The following is a 21,516-nucleotide window of genomic DNA, read 5'->3' on the forward strand; positions in this document are numbered from 1 at the left end:
CTGTGAGCGGATGAGGCATGTCCCTGTCACTGATGGCCCCTCATCAAAGGGCGGTTTTCCTGCCTCATCTTTGCAGGCATGACTGTGCAGGGCAGGGGCGTGAGGGGAGAGACAGGCTGGGGATGCCTGCGAGTAGAGAAGCAGCAAGGAAAGGATGCAGTGAGTCTGAGGTGGGGAGGCCACCCACGGGGCTGGGGGCACTGAGTGCCTCAGGTCGACCTGGTCCCCAGGGATCCCTGACAGCCCCATTGTTCAACTCACTTCATCTCCGATTCTCGGAGGCTACCATGGACCAGGCAGAGTGCCAGCTTGCTGAGACACCTTCCGTCAGTCCAGTCAGGCCTGCAGCGAAGAGCCAAGTTCATTAACTTGTGTGATCCCTGTTAACAGAGGGCCCCAGGCCGCTCTGAGAGGTGAGGAGACAGGAGTGGCTTTGAGTTGAGGTGGGGGGCAGCTGGGTGGGTAGGGGAAGGTCCATATAGTATGAGGAGGAGCACAATGGACAGAGGGAACAGCAGAAATGATGGCTCTGAGGCTGGCAGGAGTGTGAATCCTTGAAGATGGAGGGCACTGGCTGATGTGAACACTCAGCAGGTCGGGAATCCATCAGGTATTCAGGGCAAGAGGCCCTCCTGAGGAGGCCCTTAGGAGACTCAGGGTCTCGACTCCTGGACACCAAGGAGGAGGGAGAGGAGGATTCTGAGGTTCTGGAGCCATTTTGGCTCTTTGGAAGGAGCCCCTTGCCCAGTGCTTCCTGACCCACCATGTCTGTCCTTCAGCAGGGTCTTCAAGGGAATCAGTTCAGCCAGCCCTGGGCTCAGGAACTGTTGTAATTCTGGCGGCCTCGACTTCATTTTCTTTTAGAAATGGGAGGACTGAGTCCTGGGGAGGGGGCACAGTTCGCCCACAATCGTGGCAGATTGTGGGACCCTGCCCGGGGTCACTGAGGCTGGAGGAGGGGGTGTGTGCACATCCAGAGTGGGTCCTGGTGTTCACGTCCTGCTTTTGAGAAAGAGATGGGAAGGGTAGGCTCTGGGAAGAGTCCTAGACATGAGTGAGGCCTTTCTGAAGCTGGACCTTTAGTGCCTGGCTGTGGCCTTGACTGATTCCACTGGGACACATGAGACTGGGCGAAGGGCTGGAGCATCACCTGCATGAAGGCTTGGGGGGGTTCTTCCTGTGCACGGTCCTTGCCTGTCCCAGAGGCTCCACACCCTCCTCTTGTTGAGTGGAAAACATTTGTCTATGGAGAGATGGTTCTGGGCCAGGCCTCTGGGGCTCATATGCTCAAGAACAGCACAAGTGGAGCCAAGGTCATGGGTTTAATCATCCCTGCGGCCTGAGGGACTGCACGCCACATCTACCCAGCTGTTTGGCAAGGGTTCACCTTCGGTCACGAACCTCCCTCCCCCTCCAGGAGCAGAATGAAGGACTGGGGGACAAGTTCCAAGGGTCTGTAGCTTCATCCATGTTTGAGGGCTGAGACTGGGGGTCATTTGCACCCAGGTTTGAATCTCATCTCTGCTGCTTCCTCGCTGTGAGACTTAGGCCGTCTGCTTTTCCTCCCTAGGCCTCAAGTTCTCGTCTACAAAACAGGGTTAATAAATAGGAGGCTGCATAGATTGCTGTGAGGTTTTTCTGAGTGAATGTGGGTCAAATGTAAAGAAGAGAATCTGATGCTTAATATATTAAATATTAAACAAAGATAGCTGTCATCGTCATCATCATCACCATCGTTTTTGGAGGCAGTATAGCCAGTGGCAAAGAGAACAGGCTTTGGAGCCAAGTATGTGGATTTGGACATTTTTCTAGACTGAACAGTGTCCTCACAGAATTCCTGTCCTTCCTAGAACCTCAGAATGTGACCTGATTTAGAAATAGGGTAATTGAAGATGTAATTAGTTAAGATGAGATCATTCTGAAGGAGAGTCCAGTATGACTGGATATTGGAGTAATGATGTGTCTACAAGTCAAGGAATATCAAGGATTGCTAGGATCACTGGAAGCAAAGAGGAAGAAGGCACTGAGCAAATTCTCCCCTAGAGCCTTCAGAGAAAGCATGGACTGCTGACACCTTCATTTTGGACTTCTAACCTCCAGGACTGCAAGAGAATAAATTTCTGTTGTTTAAAGCCACCAAGTTTGTGCTGTTTTACCCCAGGAAACTAGTGCAGATACTGACTACCATTTTCCAGCTGTATGACCTTCACTAAGGGTGTTCGCTTCTCTAAGTCTTGGTATCCCCAGTTCTAACAGGGAGATGTTAGTAGGACTGAGCTAACACCTGTGAAATAGTAAGTGCTCAATCATAGAAGCTGCTGTTGTCAACATCACCCACTTCTACCTCCACCACCACCACCACCATCATTATCAACAGCATCATCATCCTCATAACATCAACAGCATCATCAACATCAACATCAAAGTCAGCATCGTCAGCATCATCAACACGAGCGTCGCCGTCAACGTGATCAACACGAGCGTCACCGTCAACATCATCAGCATCAGCGTCATGCTAGGAAGGGCAGCGTGTTAGGATGTAAGGTGTTCAGGCTTTTTGTCCAGAGCCAGCCCTGCCTGGATGAAGGAGGGTGAAGGAGGGAGATGGAGAGGGGATCAAGCAACCCCTCTCAGTGGGCAAAGTCACATGGGGACACGCCAGGTGTCCTGCCCTGTCCTGGTACTTCACTCTGTCCTGCTGGAAGACAGGTCTTGAAATGGCCACCCTGCTGAAAGCATCCTGTCCTGGGCAGCTTCAGGATGGTGTGTGATGCTGGTGCAGCAGGTCCCAGGAATGACAAGTGAAGCAGTGGGCCAGCACTCATAAGTGACAAGAAGGCATCCATCTCTGTCTCACTGCTGGCAGCTGTAGATGGATGGGTGGACGGGCAGGCAGTCGGGCAGCAAAGAGGACAGGTGGAGAGAAGACCTCTGTGCCCTCAGCCCCTCTGGGCATCTTGAAAGCTGGTCCTGCCGTGGAATGATGGGACTGGTCAGTAGCGGCCAGCACCCAGAGCCAGTTTAGGAATTATCTGTTCAGTAAAAGGAAGAAATCAGACTGGTTTGTGAGCATCTGCGTCTGTAAGTGTGTACTTTCCTGAGAGCCCTCTTTGCTCAAAACTGGGGGCAGACCTTTTAAAAACTCTTGCCTTCAGTCTTTGCTGGGGCCCCACCCTCTATCTTAAGAGAAATCACCAACACTTTTGTCCATCCGGCCAGCCCTCCCTTAGCGTGGTCACCCCTCTGCATGCCCTGAATAACCATGTTTGGTCTCCTGCTCTGTTTTGGATCTGTTTCTCTGAGTGATGGGCAGCAGCGTGCTGTGTTTGGAGGGCCTGGGGATCAGGTAGGCTTGGCATTCAGCAGATATTTACTGAATGTCGGTTGTATGCCCAGCTTTGTGCTGGGCACAGGATTTAAAGGTAAATGAAGCTCGAGTCCTGACTTGGAGCCTCCCAAGCAGAATGGGATTCATTGGTGTGTTTATTCATTTGCTCATTTGAACAGTAGTTTTTGAGCACTTACCAGGTGCCGGGCGCTGAAGTTGGCACGAAGCCTATGATGATGAACAAGAGAAGGGGTCACTGTCTGCGTGATGTAGCCGATCAACTCTAGCGCCAGATCTTCCTGCCTGACCTTGAAGGACTCTCTTCCCCTCTCTGGTCCCAGTTTCCCCACCTTTAATAAGATGAAGTCTTCAGATCTCTTCATCCTCCACCTTGTTCTGTTTGGTGCATACGTTTGTAGTCAAATCATTTTTTCCTGAGTCCATTCATTTTTTTCTCCCAATTTTATGGCTTTTATTTTCTTTGCTTAAAAAACTTTTTTTATTGAGGTGTAATTGACATGTAACTTTATATTGGTCTCAGGCGTACAACAGAATGATTTGACATTTATATACATCTTGAAATGGTCACCACAGTAAGTCCAGTTACCATCCATCACAATGTTAACTTTTAGGATTTACTCTCTTGGCAACTTTCAAGTCTGTTGTACAATATTATTGACTGTAGTTATCATGTTGGACATTACATCCCCATGATTTATTTGTTTTGTAGCTGGATGTTAACACCTCTTGACCCCACCCCACCCCCACCTTTCCCATTTTGCCCAGTTCCCAAAACCCTTCCCTCTGGCCATCACCATTCAGTTCTCTGTATCTATGATTTTTCCCGAGCCCATTCTCGATAGAGACGGGGTGGCGGAGGCTGTGATAGGCGGAATAGTGCCACGCCCCAAGATACTCACAGAACCTGTAAATGTATTACTTGACATGGCAAAAGAGACTTTGTAGCTGTGATTAAGTTAGGGGCTTGAGCTGGAGAGATGTTCCTGGGGCCCACTGTAATCACAAGGTCCTTGTAAGAAGGGAGGCAGGAGGATCAGTCAGAGAAGGAGATGTGATGCCAGAAGCAGAGTGAGGGGGAAATGTTTAAAGATGCTACACTGATGGCTTTGAAAGTGGAGGAAAAGGACCATGATCCAAGGAATGCAGGAAGCTTCCAATAGCTGGAAAAGACAAGGAAACAGAATCTCCCCCAGAGCCTCCAGAAGGAATGCAGCTCTGCCAACACCTTGATTTTAGGACTGCTGATCTCCAAAAATGAATGTGTGTTGTTTTAAGACACTGAGTTTATAATAATCTTTTAGTAATAGGAAACTAACACAGAGGCCAACCTTAAAGTCCTTTCCAGGGATCTCCAGCCCAGGGGATCCTCCAGGGCTCCTGGAATTTCCAGGGTCCTGTGTTTGCCATTCAACCCCTGGTTCTCTACGTGTGCTCGCGAGTGCTTGGGACACCAGGAGGTTGGATGAGGAGGTCACTGTGTGTCTTTGGGCAGGTTACTCAGCCTCTCTGGGCTTCTGTTTTTCCCTCTGTAAAATGTGGGTAAGAAGTGGAGCTCTCAGGTGCCAGGGAGGATTCCGTGAACTAATACACAGAAGCATCTTGGCACGCAGGCTGGTACGTAATAAGTGCTTAGGAAGTGTCAGTATCAGTAATGTCATTTTATTTTTATTTAAAAATGTAAGAGTTTATTTGATCAAATATCACTTTAAATCAGGCAACATCCAATCTAGTAGATAAAAAAGAGCTCCAAGGAGCTACACAAAATGGAAAATTTTATAGGCAGAAGGGAGAAGGAACAAGGATGTTATACTAGGCAAAAAGCAGTGTGGTTATTGCAAAGTTGCTTTCCTTTAGGGAGTGGCAGGGGGCTTGCAGGCAGAGCACCTAACAAGTGCTGGTCAGGAGATTCTTTTTTTTTTTTTCACCGTTTAAAAATTTACACGTGTGTACTGTTCATTGTTTCTAAGAACAGTTTAGAGCTTTAGCTTTTTAAACTTACATAGTTATCAAAGGAATAAAGCCAACCACAAAATAAGAATCAACAGAATGCAGTAATCCAGTCATAAAGGACAGTCAGATGTGCTCACACATATTCAAGAAATCAATCATCTAAGTTATAAATAATTAGTTCATTTGTGTCCTTTTTTTTTTAGATTCCACATACAAGTGATATATGGCATTTTTTGTTCTCTTTCTGGCTCCACTTAGAATGAGTAATATTATATATATTTTAAATGAACATATATTATTATGTAATAAAGAAATAGTAACCAGTGTTGAGTAAAGTTATTGCTGTCCTCAGTCAGACTAGAATAGAAGGACTTCATTGGAGCAAGATGGTCAGTGCCTGCCTGCCTCTGTGAGGCCGCCCACTGCAGCTCTGGCAGTTGCGTGCTCTGATTAGCAGGACCAGCTCCGGTTTGCTGAGCCTTTGCTCTGAGCCAAGTGAAGTGTTTCCCTCCCTGGCTTCACTGGATTCTCACAATGATGGTTCTCAGCCAGAAGAGATGGTGCTGTTACATGCTTTGTTTTACAGATGGGGACACTGAGGCTTGGGACGGGGATGTGAGCTCTGAGAGAGAGGCCCCAGGGCAGGTGAAGGGCGGAACCAGGGTTCCTATCAGATCTGTGTGAGGTCAAAGGTCGACAGCTTGGCTGAATTAGTCACTGCAGAGTTCAGAAGGAGGGAGGTGGTGGAGAAGCCTTGATAAAGGCCACGGTGGACAGTGAATAAATACAGAACAGAGAGGCAGGAGCCTCCAGGGGGTTATTCTTAAAGGATACAGCAGAAAGGCTGGTGTCCAGACTTTACCTTGATAACTGGATGAATGCTGGATAATTCCACGTGCTTCCTTTTCCAAGAAGGATGAAGGTCTGTTGACTGGTTGCCAATGGGAATGTTTTTAGGGTGACAGGAATTTAGAATTCTTGAACTAAAAATAGTCTATTACGAGAGTTCACCAAGGACTCGGATGAACTGTTTCCCTAAGTAATCTGATGTCCACACAAGCTTGCAAAATCCCCACTGTGCACATGTCCTCCTGGCCAGTTGGAATTCTGGCCCCGTTTTCAGTGCCCTGGTATCCTCATCGTATGTTAGCTGTGACTTTCAATGATGGCTCTTTAATAAAAAAAATCCTTTTAATTAGGGAACATTTCAAATATATAAAGTAAGTAGAGACATCCAGTGAGCCCGTGTATCATCATCCAGCACCAACAAACATCCCCCCAAAATCTGCCACTCTTGTCTCGTCTGTACCTCCTCCCCTCCTCCCCCCTCCCACTCAGCGATGATCGTTTTTTATGGTTCTTTTTTTATGAGGTAAAATTTACATACATTGAAATGCACAGATCTTAGCTTTACACTCTTGACTAATGGATACACCCGCAGAACTCACATTCCCATCAAAATATAGAACACTTCTCCCTTCCCAGATGGTTCCCTTGATCTCCCTCCCCCCCAAGACAACCTCTGTTCTGATTTTTTTCACCTTTGATTAATTCTGCCTGTTCCAGAACTTCCTATAAACGGAACCATGTAGTAGGCACTCTCCTGTGCCTGGCTTTTTTTCACGCAGGATTCTATCTGCCAGATTTATCCATGTGGTTGCTTGCCCTGGTAGCTTGCTCTGTTTTCTTGCTGAGTAGTAGTTGATTATATGAATGTACCACAGTTTGTTTGTTCATTCACCAGTTGACAGACATCTGGCTCATTTCCAGTTCTGGGCTGTGGGGAATACAGCTGCTGTGAACATTTGAGTACAAGTCTTGATGTGGACTGTGTTTTCATTTCTCTTGGGTAAATACCTAGGGGTGGAATGGCTGGATCGTATGGTAGGCACATGCTTAACTTTTTAGAATCTTCCATTTGTCTTCCGAAGTGGGCGAACCACTTTTGCACTCCCGTTGGCAGTGGATGGAAGCTCCAGCTGCTCCGCACCCTCGCCTTTGGGATCTGATTCTGCTCTTTTCAGATGGGCTAATGGACGGATGGAGTTTCTGGAAGGTTTTATTTTTGTTGGTCAAAATAAACGCTTGTTGGGCGGCTGCTGTGTGGTCCAAAACTATGTTTGCTCCAGTTCCCGTTTCTTTGTCTTCCCAGAATTCCCTTCCCAATGATGGTGGGAGTGGGTGGGCTGGTAGAGGGGAGGTTCCTAGGGGAGGCATGGTCACAAAAGATCGAGAACTGTGGTTCTGAGGGAGGAACCGGGGGTTTGCCCCCTGCTCCATCTCTGCACTCCCCTGGGATTCCGGGCCTGATTTGGAGTGGCCAGGGGCCCGAGTGTCCTGACCTCCCTTCCGGAGCTGACAGCCTTGGAAGCTGCTCCCCTCCACTTCCCCTTTTGTGGGGGCCTCAGCTGTTGTCACCTCTGGTGACTGCTGCCCCAGGCCATGGAGGCTGTGTGTCTGGAGGTCCAAGCCCACTGGGACCTCTCTCTCTTCTCTACAGATATTGGCCCGGTGACCCTCACAGCGGACCCAGCGGTGTTTCAGAGGGAGCTGAGAGAACTCTATGTGCAGGTGGGCTGCCCCGCCCCTGGCTGCTGGCCCCCTGTGGCCTTCTTCCCAGTCCATGCCAGAGGCCAGGGTCTTTGTCCCACTCAGAGGCCAAGATGGTGCTTCCTGCAACCGCCATGACCTGCCTCCCAGCTCTGCCTGGGACCTGCTCCAGCTTAGGGGTCCTGGAGATTCTGTACTTCTTAGGGTTCCTTCCTTTATTCAGTGAACCAAATACCCACAGGAGTCCCTGTGCCTGGCACATAGTAGGTGCTTATTATTTAGGGCATGGATGCAGGGGTGGAAGGAAGAGGTATGGGGTAGCTGAGGGAGGATCCAAGAGGGGTCAGTTGGGAGCCCCCAAACCAAGCCCAAGACTGGGTCAGATGCCCCATGGCCACCTGGGCCTCTTGGCCACAGTGAACACCCTGGCTGAGCATCTGTCTTCCCCGCTCTGGCTTCCTGTAGACAGGGGCCCCTCGGATCAGTCTAGTTCCCTGCCAAGCCCCCCAGGGCCCAGAACAGGGCTCAGCACACAGAAGGAATGAGTGAACCAAGGAGAGAAGTGTTTACTGAAGTTACTGTGTGCAAATCCTGCTTCTGGTGCTGGGTGCGCGAGCCTGGGATCGGCTCCCTTCCTGCAGAGAGATCCTGGCTGGTGGGCGGGGTGGGGAGGGCTGAGCGTTTATTTGGGATCAGTTCCAGGGCAGGCTACAGCGAGGAGGACTCGGGGAGGCGACTTTGAATGCTTTCCTCTGCCCGCCCCCCGCCTCTCCTTCTGGCGACCAGTCTACCCCTCTGTCTTCCAAGCCTTGGCTAACACGTGGCTTCTCTGGGGCATCTGTGAGACGCCCCGGTGGCTCCCGTCCCTCCTGTCCCACTTGTAGCACTCATCACTACGTAATTAGATGATCGTGTTGTGCTTATTGGAGTCTGCCTCCCATCCAGACTCCACGGGAGGGGCCGTGTGGCTCAGGCGTGGGTGAGTGAGTGAGTGATACATGAAGCAGGTCGGCTGCTACCCTGGGCCTCAGGGAAGGGAGAGGCTGGGGCCCTGGCTTGCCCCTTGGACGTGCAGGACAGAGACTGCTCGAGGGGACCCCCACCTCCCATTGGTTTTGTGGGTATCCCTGGGTGGGCCCCCCGCAGGGAGGAGGTAGGTGGCAGCCAATGATGTGTCTTGTCCTGCAGGGAGGCGGCGACTGCCCAGAGATGAGCGTAGGGGCCATCAAGGCCGCCGTGGAGGTCGCCAACCCTGGCTCCTTCATCTACGTCTTCTCGGACGCCCGCGCCAAGGACTACCACAAGAAGGAGGAGGTGCTGCGGCTCCTGCAGCTTAAGCAATCGCAGGTGAGCGACCACGTGAAAAAGCTGGGGTCTCCGCGGGCAGCCCCGAGCCCCCCACCTGGAGAGTGGAGGATGGCGCTTCTCTGGCACAGCCTGTGTCCAGCCTCCGCCAGCCATGCCGGCCAGCCCTGCGAACAAGCTGGGCTGTGAAGCTGTGAAGTCCAAGTGTGTTCTCATGCTCCGGCCCCGCCCACCGGGCCTCCTGTCTCCCTGGCGAGGCTGGGTCCTGATAAAGACCACGCCACCGGATTCCTTTCACACCCTGTCAAGAGTCCGTGCAATCCATCTTCCTCCTGGCGTCGCCTCTGCTCCCCGTCGCCCGTCTCCTGTCGCCTGAGGGTCTGGAAGACAAGATGCTGGGGTTTTGTCCCATGCTTTCACAGTGAGGGCTGGGGGAGGGGACATGTGCGGGGGAGGGGACATGTGCAGGGCAGGGTGAGGGCCGATCCCATGGACGTCCTGGGGGAAGACCTCGAGGGCTGGGAGACCCCTCTGTTCTCCCGTCTGGAACAGACTTGGCTTCTCCACGGTTCTTCTAGCTCTGGGGCCACTTGGAGCGGAGGTGATTTCCATTCCCCTCCTTATAGATTTAATACAGCTCCCATTTATTGAACACCTACTGTATTCCTGGCCCTGTGATGAACACCTGACCTGCATCGGTCCTGACCCCCACGGGGTGGATACTTGTCATTCTCATTTAACAGACGCATCGCCTGAGCCCAGAGAGAGAAAGGGGCTTTCTCCAAGTCATTCCTCCCTGGTCCCAGCCCTACTGCTCATGCCTGAAGAAGACGGCGGGGAAGCCGTGAGTCAGGCTGCCTGTCTGTCTCCTAGGTGGTCTTCGTGCTGACAGGGGACTGCGGCGACCGCACGCATCCTGGCTACCTGGCCTACGAGGAGATCGCAGCTGCCAGCTCTGGGCAGGTGTTCCACTTAGACAAGCAGCAGGTGACCGAGGTGAGCCTGCGCTAACACCCCGCGTCTCTGGGCGGCTTTGCCCGGTGGCTGACTGCCATCACAGATGGGCAGCGCTGAGCGCTCGGCGCCCGGCAGGCGCGGGAAGCCTGGTCCGTGCTCAAGGCTTTGTGATAGCATCTTGTTGAGCCCTCTCACCCACCCCAAAGGCAGGTGCTGTAGGTTTCTCAGTTTTGCAAGTAAAGCAACTGGGACTTGAAGGAGTAGCCTGGGTTTTAGCGTGTGTCTCCCAGCAGGTCCAAGCTGGCAGGATGGATCTAGCAAAGCTTGGCAGAAATGGATATGTGTGTGTGTTTGGGGGGTGCTTCTCCCCAGAGTCGGGGAACCCAGGGTTGGTGGAGGAGCATGTAGGGGGTCCGTCAGATTCAGACTGTGTTGCTGGGAGAGAAAGTCCTGCTTGGGGACGTGGCAGGGAGGGGCTTGCTCGGCCCTGGCATGCAGGGCTGCCAATGGCCCGGCACTGACCAGGAGTCTGCATCCTCATCTCGGTCTTTGACCGAGTGCCTGCCCTTCCTCCCCTCCAGGCTCCAGCAACTGCTCAGGTGTCTCCCTGCTTCCCCTCTGCCCCACACGTCCGTTCCTTCTCAGGAGCCAGAGGGACCCTTTCAGAGACCCTTTCAGTCTCTCAGGAAAGAACAAGAATGCCCATTTCCATGGTGTAAATACTCCTACTCTGGCTAGTTTCAAGCTCCCATCATGAAGTCACAGGGCAGAGTTGGGAGGTGACACTCACAGTTAGCTTTCTTGAGCCTGTATGAGCTGGCTCCTGCACCCCCCAGATCCTCTAAAACAAATCTGACCAACAGGTCCCTCCCCGTTGTCCCCCAGAGAAGGTCTAGATCCTTATCTGAGTTCCCCCTCTCTGAGCACATCACCTGTATCCTCCTTTTGCCCTATGTTGCTGTCTCTGCTCTTTCTTCAGTGCCGTGTGCCTTTCCTACCCCAGGGCCTTTGCTCATGTGGCTTGTTTTTCCAGCTCCTCCCTGCCGGCTCCTTCTCATCTTCCCAGTCTTAGCTGAAATGCACCTCGTCAAGGAGACCTTCCTCAATTTCCTGTCAAGATTAAGCTTCCTTTCATTACACTCTCCCAGCTCCCCATGCTGCTTTATATCATTGTCATTTTACAACCGTGCGATTATTTAATGCCGCCAGGCTGTGAGCTCCCTGAGAGCAGGACCTTTAAGGTCCTCTTTGCTGCCGTTTCCCCACCAGCATGTAGCAGGTGCTTGGTAAGTAGCTGGAGGATAGACAAGGGGTCCCTTGTGCCTGAGGAAGAGGAAGGCGAGAGGAGCCGCATCTCTGAGGCCACCGTGGCCACCAACCCTGCTGCCGCCTCCGGGAGAGAGTTTCGTGCTTTGTGTATTTACGGTCTCCAGGGCCATGTTTAGGTTAGCGCCTTCCTCCCTGTTGACAGAAGGCGTTTATGGTTCTTTGAGACACAGTGGGATTTATTTTTTTGGCATGTCAGCCTGCTCTGGCACCGAGCTGCCCAAGCCGGGAAGGGAGGCATTTGAGTGGGGTGATGGCTTGATCCTTGTCTTAGGGGTGTCCTGTCTGGGTAATTGCTCGGAAACTGGGTTCCTGCTGGGGGGAAATCAGACATCAGGCAGCTGGGCGAGGGGGTCGGAGGATGGCTTGCGCAGATGTGGGGCTGGGTTCCCTCAGCCTCTCCCTCAAGGCTTGGAACCTGGGGAGAACCCCTGGCTCCTGGCCATGGTGCCAGCCTTCTGCCATCGGAGCCTGGCTGGGCAGCACACATCTGATGCGGTGGGACCTCTGATGGCCAGGACTGGCTGCCCCTGGGTAGAGGCCGGAGTCCCTCTTCTCCGTGGGCAGAGCTCTGTCATTCATTAGCTTCATGCCTCGTACCTGGCGCCTTCCAGATCAGGAGAGGGAGCGATGCCTTTGCCCAAGCCGGGGGGCTCCAGCTGGGAGGGCTCCTCAGAGGTTGCACAAGTCCCCACACCGTGCATGCGCAGTTGGTCCTTTTAGCCTTTCAAAGTGCGTCCAGTGTGGCAGGAGCGACACGTTCTGCGACCTCGCTTCCCTTGGCTTACTGAGCACCTGCTGCGTGCGGTGCAGGTCTAGGTGCTGGATGCAGAGAGATAACCTGTCAAGCTTGGGTCCCAGTGCTTCTGGGCATCTCGCTTTTTCACCTTTGAAATTCTGAGGTAACTAGACGAAGATGGAGATCCTCTCCCCCAGCAGGCGGAATTTGGGGATTTCACCATCCTTCCACAGACAGGGAGGTGGGCTTGGGCCCGCCCTAGAGATGCGCATTTTCAGTTAAGACTTAGCTAGGTCCGAGAAGCTCCTGGCCCCAGCACATCTTCCTCCAGCTCAGATGCAGCTCAGCGTCCTGTCACCAGCTCCAGCAGGATGGGTCAGAATTGCCAGGAAAACCCATGGCCCTGCAGCCTTCTCGGGTCCTAGGAAGTCCCATTCTGGGGGTTCAGACCCTTTCTCAGTCCAGCACCAGCAGGTACAAATACGACAAGTTGCCCAGAATCTGGGCATGACCCGGGGAAAAGGTGAACACTTTCTGAGACAGTGGGGGGCAGGGAGGGGAGATCTGACCAGGTGGTTCCGATTAACAGATCAAGAGGCACCGGCCCTGGAGATGACCTCATCCTGGACCCTTCCCAGAGGAGGCGGTGTGGTGGGGGGTTAAGGTCACATGCTGGCTTCGGACACCAGCTCCGCCACCAGCCTGCTCTGTGACCTTTAGCACAGCACTTAACCTCTCTGGGCCTCCATTTCCTCGTGTGTGCAGTTGGGTAATGAAGACCCCCGCGTAAAGAGATGGTGGCAAGGGTGGAAGGAAGACCTCTGGACGAGGCCGGGCACCAGAAAGCCCTGGGTCGGGGTTAGGGGTGGCTGTACCCCCAGTCCCTGTGCTTCGGTGTGGAGCGCAGAACACACAGCTCCCCAGCTCCAGTGAAGCCCCCTGCAGAGTGAGAGCTCTCGCTGGAAGGTAGGCCCAGGGACCAGGGCCCAGTGGTGCCCAGGTGGCAGAGGCGGTGCTCTTTCTCCATCACTGCCCGCTGAGCTTCCTGGCAGAGGAATCCAGCCCTCAGTCTTCTGATCTGTGGTTCTTGAGACCCAGTCAGTCCCCGTGTCCCCCCCCCCCCCCCCCCCCGCCACTGCCCCACTTCCCTTCTCCGCTTCCTCAACCATCCTGGCTGTCAGATGTCCTGGGCGGAGCCTCAGGGGATGATTTATCTGCCTCGAATGGCTGAACAGCAACCATCTGGCCAGGGTAGCAGCTCCAGATTCTCTCATTCCTTCCCATCAGCGGCAGAGAGTTGAGCCCCAGTGCATTGCTGACTCCCAGGCCCCCGGGTCCTGCTAACATCTGGAAGCCATTACCTTCACCAAATAAACATTAAGCTTGCTTGATGAAGGCTCTCTGCTCAGAAGTCTCCTTCTTCTCCAAGCCCCGGGGCCATTGCCGGGTCCAGAAAACTTTGGCCCCAGGCCTGGGTCTGCGGGGGTCTGGCCTTGCTGGGGGCAAGAGGGTCAGCACCTCTAGCTCCCGAGTGGGTGATGATGTGCTTGTAGGACAGGCCTCACAGGCAGGCCGACTCCCGCCGGGGTCACTGGCCTTCTGTGCCATCTCAGCCCTCTCCAGTAGCCTGAACTCCTGGGCATCTTCTCTCCCTCAAAACATCCTAGAAGGAGCTTGTAATGAGAGTTGCAACACAGTGGCGGCTGTGTCTTGTCTGGGTTAATTGTCAGCCAGTGCTGCCACCACCTCCTGGCAGCTCTGCTGCTGACTCCTGACAAGGCCTGGCCCCGGGGGAAGAGGACAGTGGTCACAGAGCTGTTGCTCATGTCAGGAGGATTGCCTCGCTTATTTCGCCAGCTTCTGTCGGCCACTCCAGCTGGGAGCCTTGGCTGCTTCTCACTTCCAGTCCACCCCCGCACAGACTAAGAGCCTTCTCCTCATTTCTGGACAAAGACAGGTGGGATCTTTTCAAGAGAAACATTAGTTAGGAAGTTAGGCAAAGCAGAAGCATGAAGTAGCTCCAAGTATAAAAACAGTTGCATTTTCAGAACACAGAACTCTTATCCTGTGATAACTGAAATTTCGCTGTAAAATCTAAGCACAGTTGTTGCAGCTCTGTCTGATCAAAATGTATTTATTTTCCAAATCTCGGGCGATTCTTCTGATTCCCTTCTGTTCCCTTTCCCTTCTGTGGAGGATCACATGGTAGGCAGAGCTGGAGGACTGTGATTTAAAGCAAGGATGACCAATACGTAGCATGCCAGACACCACTTTCTAATTCCACATTCATGGCAGACATTGCTAATCAATCACAGAACTATTTCTAATTGAGGCTAAATGTTGCTTTGCATTTCTCCAAACAGGATTCCAGGAAGCCACTTCCAACTGATTAGAGTTGGCAAGCAACAGGATACCCCTGTGTTGCTCAGATATGCATTAAAGTCATGGCATTCTTTTTAAATGATTTTCACTTTTAAAAAGTACTATGAAAAGTGTCAAAGATATAGAAAAGTGAAAAAAAAAAGTACCAACTAGATTCAGCAATGAACATTTTTGCTCTGCTTGCTTCATCTCTCTCTTTCTGTACTTTTTGTTGAATCATGACACCTTATCTGTAAATAATTCAGCGTGGATTAAAAAAAAGGTATTCTCCAACATGACCCACAATATCACCTAATAAAATTAATAGTACTTTGTTAGTGTCGTCTGATGCCAAATTTCCCTATTTGTCCTCAGAACAGCAAATCAAGATGTAGTCAACGGCTGTGCATTTCGCTTCGTTGTTATGTACGTTAGATCTCTTTAAACCTGGAGTAGTCTACCCTTTTTTCATGCCACTAACTTGTTGGAGAGTCGTTGATTGTACCATGTCCCAAGTTTGATCACTGGGTTAAGGTGGTGACAGCCAGCTCTCTGCATTGTAAGCCATTAGGGTTTCCCCTTCTGACTCAAGTGATCTGTGGGGTAACAGTGGGCTCCCTGTGGACCTCCAGTTCCCAGGCAACCTTTCATCTCACGGTTTTAGCATCTACTGAAGATGCTTGCCTGAAACAATGATTTTTTAAGGGGTTGCATCATTCCTTCCACATTTACTGATGGGCCTTCTTTTGTGAAGAGCTTTTGCTCATCAAAAGCGATGATTTGGTTTCTCTGAAGCACAATTCCTATTGAAAAAGTGAGGACCGCACTTCATTCTTTCTCTTTCGTTAATAAGTTGCCTTCGTTGGTGGCAAATGAAGTTTTATTCTTTGAATTTTGCTTTCTTTTTTGCATAGTATTATGGGAACATAGATTACGTAAGTCAATGTGTTTTGATTGATTACAGTCATTATTCTTTTGGGGGCTCACTTTGTCCGAAATTTAGCCAGTGGGAGCTCCTTGAAACTGGTTCCTGTGTCCTTTTGATGTGTTCCCATTAGTCTTTGAGAACCTCCTTGCTTTATAAATTTACCAGTCGTTCCAGACTTACCTTATAAATTGTCTGCCCGAGACCTGGAATCAGCCACTTCTCCAAGGAACCCTACTGGGAGATGGTACTTAGAAACCACTGGCTTCTAAATTCACGCAGAGTGAATTCATATATAAATAAAATACTTGGAGCTAAAATACACTTGGCTGTAAGAGAAAACCTTGGTTGAGAACACATGAACATACTTGTTTCCTTGCTTCATCCTACCAGGGACACGAAACAGTTTCACAATCACAATACAGATAATTCTGCCAACTTACAGCTACTAAATAAAGATTTCTTTGCACTTGTTTTGTCCTCCCGCTGAGAGATTTCCGTTGACCCCCCTTGGTTCCAGATTCACTTGGAGGCATTCTTTTCCCTCCAGTTGGTGCTTATGATACCAATTTGTCGTAAATCAGTTCTTGTTTCATTTTGGTTCAGTTTTAGGGTTTGCACAGGTTGCTTCTTGAAGTAACTTAGCCTGGAAAGAGATGGCTCAGACCGGAGCCCCCGTCCCCACGCCCTGGTTTTCTTACTGGAACCTGGGGGGCTCCACTTTCACAAAAGAGGAGGTATAAACTTGGGTAGGGGACGGTGGGATTGAGTGAGACCTCTGCATCTGTCAGGCGAGCCTGGGACCATGTTCAGGAGGCGTGTGCTCTGCCGTGTCACACACAGTGACCATACATCCTGAACACCCACTCTGCAGCCCCTGAACTTGGGACACAGCAGAGGGTCTCTGCTCTCACGAGGCTCCCAGGCCAACAGGAGAGATGGGCATGAATCTAACCAGAGTTGGTTGATAAAGAGGATGCAGGGCATCTCTTTTTTTCCCCTTTTTTGGGGGTGGTGGTGGTGGTGGTGATTATGTTTATTGATTTATTTTTCTTAATGAAGGTCCTGGGGATTGAACCCAGGACCTAATGTGGGCTTGGCGTGCACTCTACCACTGAGCTATACCCTCCCCACCCCAGGGCGTCTCTACAAAAAGAACAGCATGTGTGGTGGGGGCTGCCTAGGGTGACATGGGGGGTCCAGCCCAGCGAACATGGGAAGAGTCAGGGGCACAGTGACCTTGGGTCAGGTTGGGCAGGTGAACCACAGAACATGGAGTCTTGAAGACCATGGTAAGGCTTGGAGAAACTAAATAATTTATTTCGTGCTCAATGTGTGCCGTCTTAGACTGGATCCAGAGCTGTGCACATGGGGTCCATGCACTCAGGGGGGTGGTCTTGAGGGAGTTTGAGAACCCCCTAAAATCATACTCTAAATGTGTACCTGATTGGTGTGGTATTCTGGAGAGATTACCTGTTGCCTGGTTTTCAGTGGGACCTCTCTAAAACAGTAAGATTTTAGAGTGAATGAGCAATTGCAGAAACAAAGGATGTTAGATTTCTCCGTTGTGGAAGGGTCAGGTGGAGACTGTCTTTGCAGCAGATCCTCTCAGTCCTGCTTAGAGAGCATGGGGCCTGGGTAGGGATGAGGTCTGAGGCTCCTTGGGCGAGGGATGGTGAACCACATTGGTCTGGGGGAGATTCCAGATCTCCAGTGTTCATCAAAGTGTAAGAAGCATCAGGAGGGCTTCCTGGAGGAAGTGATGGGTGTCATAGAAGTTGGCCATGTGAAGGAGGAGGGAAGAGTCTTCACAGTGGAGGGGCACCCTGTCCTCGTTCCCTCCAAGCTGGGGCTTCTGGATACCTCCATTCAGGTGTCACAGCTCCCAGCCCACTTGTGAATCAGGTCTAATATAGGGCAGTGGGGACTGAGGTGGTCTCAGGTGACCTGGAAAGACTGTTTTCTGCCTAAAACCCACTGGGGGACTGGATTCTGCTCATAGTTGGAAGCCTGTTAGGGACCCGCCTCCTTTGGGCCGGACACAAGGAAGATGTCACAGGCACTTCCTGGCATCAGCTTCTCACACCTGTCTCCCAGGTGCTGAAGTGGGTGGAGTCAGCAGTCCAGGCCTCCAAGGTGCACCTGCTGTCCACGGACCATGAGGATGGTGGCGAGCACACCTGGAGGATCCCCTTTGACCCCAGCCTGAAGGAGGTCACTATCTCCCTGAGCGGCCCGGGGCCTGAGATCGAAGTCCGAGACCCACTGGGTACGTGCGCCCCAGGCTCACCTCCTCTTTGGCCATAAGACCGAGCTGGGAGTCCAGGATGGGACAAAGAGAGAGGCTCCAGGTGGAGGAGGGTTTGGATCCAAGGATCCGGGAGCGAGGAGGGCAGGGAGGATGCTGAGTGGAGGGCAGAGAGGGCGCCCCTGCTGGGTGAGGAAGCAGGGAGGCCATTAGCAGCCAAGCAAGGGGAATTCAAATATCGACAGTCCCTGGGCTGCAAGGTTCACATGGTGTCTTCCCCGCAATCTCTCAGTGGAATCCTACAGTGGCCTAGAGAGTTGGTTGGGGCAAGAATTAGTGGCATACTGGGGAGATGGGGAGCTGCGACTCTGGGAGGTGGAGTGACTTGTCAGGGGCCCCCAGGGTCAGTGTGATTTAGACCTGGCCACTTGGCCCCATGGTGCTTCCAGGATGTCCTGAGTGCTCAGGTCTAGAGGCCACGTGTACAGCCTGCACCTGGGGAGGAATGAGGTTGGAGAGCAGAATGAGATGGGGGCCCAAGTACTGCCAAAGGCCTCGCGTCAATTCCTCTGGGAAGCCGGAGACTGGTGTTTGGAGGGCTGTGGGTTGCTGGGGACAGGGCAGGGCCTCTGTTGCACCCAGGAGAGGGTCAGGGACTAAGCAGTCCTTGGGGCTTCCACAGGGAGGATCCTGCAGAGGGACGAGGGCCTCAACGTGCTCCTCAACATCCCTGACTCGGCCAAGGTCGTGGCCTTTAAGCCTGAGCATCCGGGGCTGTGGTCCATCAAGGTAGGGGGCCTTGGGTTCCCAGGGTTGGGGAGACCAGCATCACTGAGCTGAGACACCACCTTCCTCCTGTTTGGGTCCTGGGGAGCCTGGGCCCTGGGAAGCTGAGGGCTGGCGCATGGGCAGTGATATGGGCATATCAGTAGAAGGGCCAAGGACAGAGGAGGAGTATTCTGCTTTGCACCAGTGACAGGAAGTAGAGTGATTTGGGGTTAGTTAGAGAACATCTAAGGATTTGGAGAAGCCACCTGAGTGTCCAGAGGTGGGGACCAAGCTGGTCTGTGGTTCATAACTTTGTCCTGTGAAGAATACACAAAAGAAGCAAGGGTGACCTTGGGCTCAGAGGGACGGGACTGGCAGGGGGAGCAGGGTCTGCTCTAATCTGCAAGGTGCTGGGGGCCTGGGCCTGGGGGCAGGCTGGGCTCCCGACAGAGTTTCCTGGGATGGGGCAGGCTGCTGCCTCAGAAGGACACAGCTCTTGCTGCTCAGGCAAACATTTATGGAGCCCGTCCTGGGCACCAGGCGCACTGCTCAGTGCTACAGGCGAAGCAGCGGCATCGACCCCTATCCTTCAAACTCTGAGCATCTTTGAGCCAAGGTCTCTCTTGAGGAAGGGAAGGCAGGGGTTAGACGTGCAGGGAGACGGCCCGGGCCTGTGGCTGTTGTTGAGGGGCGTGGGAAAGGCAGGGCAGCTTCAAAAGTCTGTTCAGGACAGTGCGGGAGCTGGGTTTCTTTCACTTCGTTTGGGGAGCATTGTGCTGCGCCACCAGGGTGCAGGTAAGTTGCTCACGTATCTGCAAAGGCGGAAGAATTCCAGCTACTGACTCCAGGCCAGGTCAGCTCGGCACCTCCTGCCTGGAGCTGGGCTGCTGGGGTCAGACGCCCGGGTGACGTGGGCCGGGGCCTGTGCTAGGTCTACAGCAGCGGCCGCCATTCGGTGAGGATCACGGGCATCAGCAGCATCGACTTCCGAGCTGGATTCTCCACTCAGCCCTCCCTGGACCTCAACCACACCATCGAGTGGCCCCTGCAAGGTACCGTGCTCCTGGCCCTTGGGCGATGCAGGGCCGCCTTCGGGAAGTGCAGGCAGCTTTGGGGGGGCCATCCATGAGCCTGTGACCATGGAGTGGGCCCTGCATAGGCGAGGTCCAGCCTCTCACATCACTGTGAACCGCGCCCAGGGCCAGCGCCCTCTCTGTCGGCTCCAGCCCAGGTGCCCCTGGGATCATTTACCTTTAGAACGTCTTCCCTGCCACCCAGTGCCTCCAGGACCTCATGCTGTCCCCTCTACTACTGAATTCACACCTTTCCCTTTGTCTTTGTCAAGACTTATCTGTCTAGAGCCCCACTTCTTCAGTTTTCCTGTGAACATCAGGCTAGTCTAATGCATTCACAGGTGCTTGAGCTGATAGCTTACCTGAAAAGGGGAACAGTGTCTTACTCCAAGGAAGTGAGTGTCCGATGGTTGTTTAGAGATCCTGACGGCTGAAGAGGGGGTGGGTATCCTGGGGGGATGTTGGGGTTGGAGGCAAAGGATCAGTTTTCTGATTAGAAGCCGCCCACTGGGGTCCAAGGTCGCCTCTATGCCCCCATTGTGGTTCCATCTGGGGAAGGCTGGGCCCCAGAGCAGGCAGGGGCTTCTGGCCCAGGCTGCCAGAGCTCCATGCTAGAAAATGCCATCTGGTAGTCAGAGGAGGGGTCCCAATTTACAGTTTTGAAAAATATGGTCCCTTGCCATGGAGCCGGCCATTCAGAGGATTTTGCTGGGACCAGCTGAGCAGAAGGATGGGGAGGGACCTAGATCAGGTCCCACTAACTCTGCACCAAGGGTGTGTGCTGGACTGTTAGGGCTTTTCTTCAAGTCTGTGTCTCCTCTAATGTTTGTCATTCTTGTCAGCCCTGGCTGGTTTCCCCATCAGGACCAGCAGTAACATCTTCAGAATGAAAAGAGGGATGCTTGCTCATTTTGTGTCTGTTTTTGCCAATAGCAGGAAGGGGGAGAGGCAGAGAAACTTAGTTCCTATTCTAAAGCCAAGAGAGAAAAGAAATCCTAAACGGAGTTCTACAGTGGCGATTGAAAACCGAACAGTCCCCAGTGGAAGAGGGTGAAGGGGGCCAGATGGGACCTTCTTTGTTTTCTGCTTTCAATAAAAATGAGGGTCCAAAGACATTAATAAAAGAGTGAGAAACAGCAGGGCAATTGCAAACGATATATAGCAATTGGCACTTGGCCTCAGTGCCAGGGGCACCGGCGAGTGGGGGAGGCTGCGGCTAAGTGGACAGTGGGGGCCCAGGTCATGGGAGCAGCTGCTACATGCCATCGGCTGATGGTTGCCACGTAGGAATGGAGCCCAGAACCGACACACTTGATTGTTCAAAGGAATCTGGGCCTCCTGATTCACATATGCCCTTTCTAGATTGTTTGGTATTTAAAAAAATTTTTTAAGGTATCTCATGGACTACAGATTTCACATCCTCTGGTCCCTGGTTTACGATCCATGAGAGGAAAAGAACGAATAACTACTGTTCCCAAATCAACTAAGGAAATTATGAAAGCCAAGTCTAGTTTTGTCTTTCCTGTGATAGTGTGGAAAGTACATTTTCATCAAGATAGAAATGGAAACCAAAAGAAAGCTAAACTTGGGGAAAGGGTGGGCAGGAGTCAGCATTCCCAAACTAGGGCGTGTATCTCACCAAGGCTGGTCCCAGGGCCTGTCTGACCACGGTCAACACCAGAGTTAATGGTGGGGGGATGCCCCTCCCCCGTTCCGCCCAGTGAGAGCCCCAGCCTGCGGAGGAGAGGTGATGCAGCCACAGGAAGCCATGGGTTGGAGGGACAGTGGTGTTTCAGGACCACGGACAGTAGCAAGCCCCTCCCACACCTCTATCCTCACCCTAGCATTCGTTGGCACAGGGAAGAGAAGGTGAGGGAGCAGGGAAGGCGGGCCAAGCAGACTGACTGTGGTCCTGGGGCCCCTGCTTGGGAGGGTCGTGGAGCCCAGCACAGATGCCAGCACCTC

The 21,516-nt window shown here is 52.4% G+C and overlaps 1 protein-coding gene across 1 annotated transcript in view; it reads left to right on the plus strand.

Annotated features, from left to right (window-relative positions):
• Nucleotides 1-21,516, plus strand: part of HMCN2 (hemicentin 2) — a 150,051-nt gene that overhangs the window by 8,027 nt on the left and 120,508 nt on the right. Inside the window, exons 2-7 of the mRNA XM_064490616.1 lie at nucleotides 7,800-7,870; nucleotides 9,038-9,196; nucleotides 10,028-10,150; nucleotides 17,560-17,731; nucleotides 18,393-18,499; nucleotides 19,410-19,530. Of these exons, the coding sequence (XP_064346686.1) occupies nucleotides 7,800-7,870; nucleotides 9,038-9,196; nucleotides 10,028-10,150; nucleotides 17,560-17,731; nucleotides 18,393-18,499; nucleotides 19,410-19,530 (753 nt within the window). The remainder of the gene's footprint in view (nucleotides 1-7,799; nucleotides 7,871-9,037; nucleotides 9,197-10,027; nucleotides 10,151-17,559; nucleotides 17,732-18,392; nucleotides 18,500-19,409; nucleotides 19,531-21,516) is intronic.

The sequence above is a fragment of the Camelus dromedarius genome, chromosome 10 (genome assembly GCF_036321535.1).
Source record: "Camelus dromedarius isolate mCamDro1 chromosome 10, mCamDro1.pat, whole genome shotgun sequence".
Classification (NCBI taxonomy): Eukaryota; Metazoa; Chordata; class Mammalia; order Artiodactyla; family Camelidae; genus Camelus; species Camelus dromedarius.